Source organism: Myotis davidii, unplaced genomic scaffold, assembly GCF_000327345.1.
Source record: "Myotis davidii unplaced genomic scaffold, ASM32734v1 scaffold552, whole genome shotgun sequence".
Lineage (NCBI taxonomy): Eukaryota > Metazoa > Chordata > Mammalia > Chiroptera > Vespertilionidae > Myotis > Myotis davidii.
Window position 1 is genome coordinate 174,412 of NW_006283439.1, and position 1,960 is coordinate 176,371.

The 1,960-nt window shown below is 48.6% G+C and overlaps 1 protein-coding gene across 1 annotated transcript in view; it reads right to left on the reverse strand.

Annotated features, from left to right (window-relative positions):
- Positions 1-1,960, reverse strand: part of CCT8 (chaperonin containing TCP1 subunit 8) — a 16,524-nt gene that overhangs the window by 7,852 nt on the left and 6,712 nt on the right. Inside the window, exons 6-8 of the mRNA XM_015564231.1 lie at positions 956-1,105; positions 255-435; positions 102-163 (exon numbers count right to left, since the gene is read on the reverse strand). Of these exons, the coding sequence (XP_015419717.1) occupies positions 102-163; positions 255-435; positions 956-1,105 (393 nt within the window). The remainder of the gene's footprint in view (positions 1-101; positions 164-254; positions 436-955; positions 1,106-1,960) is intronic.

Genomic DNA, 1,960 nt, shown 5'->3' on the forward strand with positions numbered 1-1,960 from the left:
TAAGTGCCAAAACCCAAGGCAAGGGTTAGGTGTAGATTAACACAATTTCCCCCCAGAACAAGTAACATCTAGGTCATGTCAAATGCATTTTCTAAACTTACCAGAATCTTACAAACTCTGATGTTATCCACGTTGAAATGGCCCGACTCAGGAAAGATGGACACTGTTGAGAAAGAGGACGCATGAATGAGGGGCTGGGGACAGCGAGGAAGCAGCTCCGTACGTCAGACAAGTGATTTTGGATCCTGACTCACCACAGGCCTGAGCAATGAGCTTGGCCAGAAAGGCTTCGTTGCCGTACTGCTTGCTTGTGATGGACGTGTGGAGAAGAGAGGCCACTTCATCGACATCCCGGAGGTTTTTTGCAGAACAACAAACCAAACTGGGGAGAATCTCGTGGGCTTTCCTGCAGGCAATTTCATAGCCTTCGATGACCTGCCGTGTGAAATGCAAAAACCGTTCTCAAAGACATACTTATGACAAAGCAGCATATTATGGCGACCCAATGAACACGTACGTTCATTTTCAATACGAAATAACAAACACACGTCCAGAACGACATTCATAGCAGAGCCTACGAGTTAGGATAGCCGTGGGCGAGAGGCCACACCTGAATCCTAACCACCACTTATTAGCTACAAGGTCTCCAGCGAGATTTGCCTGAGGCCTCACCCCCTTCTCCTGAAATGGACTGGGGTCGTTTTATTCGCCTCACAGGCAGGCTCTGGTGTGGACGAGGCGGGGCCTGCAGAGCCGGTCCGCAGCACTGGCAGAGGGAAGGCTCACGCTCGCTGGGGCTCTGAGGATGGCTCTTGGAAGCAGTGGGGGTGTGCATACGTGAGCACACACGACCACACATGCACATATGTGAGCACACACATGCACATACGTGAGCACACACATGCACACACGTGAGCACACACATACTAACTAGGACACTAAAGTGAACGCTTGCCTCAGAGACCGACAGGCCGATCCTCAGGAGCTCCTCAGCCAGCTCCAGCAGAGCGCCAGCAAACACCAGCACGAAGTTGGTGCCGTCTCCCACCTCTTGCTCTTGCATGTGCGAGGCCATCACAATCATTTTGGCAGCAGGATGCTGCACCTGGTGGAGGGGGTTGAGTTTAACAGCAAGTTAAGGCACCGGATATTTAAAGCAATACAGCCATTCATTCCCATTTCTTCTTCATCAGTCAACTCCGATCTCCCATGGGCCAGGGACTCCACTGTACAGACCAACGATGTGGTAACGAGGGGACAACCAGGCACCCCTGGTCCCTGGCCACACATGGTCACTGTGAAGGGGAACGACCTCAGTGTGTATGCTTTTCACCTGCACGTCCATCTCCACACACCAGGTCAGAGCGTCATTGTATGTTCACTCAATTAAAACCAAAGTAACTCCCACCACTGTTCTAGGCCTTTTACAAAAGCTTTATGAGAGCTAAAACAGGTATCATTTAAGTGGGGCATGAGTCTCACTTTCTGTGTTTAATCTTAATGTAAGGGAATCAGTTGCGATTTGAAAAAGGGGAATAGAAAATGTTTCTTCCAAAAAAGTATACCGAGATTTTAAGTGTTTTTCCCCTTAGAATTCAGATGCTTTTTTAGAAATGAGAAAGGGGCACCAACTGACGGTGAGAAGACTAAGGAGTCAGTACTATGATCACATCATGATTGTACCCCCACCACAACCAAGCGACTCCGAGAACAGCACCGCCTACAACGCTCACAATGACAAGTCCCTTCAGCATCTTGTGCAATTAAATGTTGAATTCAGTACATTAAGGATATACTGTTATTTAATAAGTGAGAGAAATGTTAACACGCATATAGGGTTTCATTTAAAAGGACTAAGTTGCCTAACCGGTTTGGCTCAGTGGATAGAGCATCAGCCTGCAGACTGAAGGGTCCTGGGTTCGATTCCGGTCAAGGGCATGTACCTTGGTTGCCGGCAAGT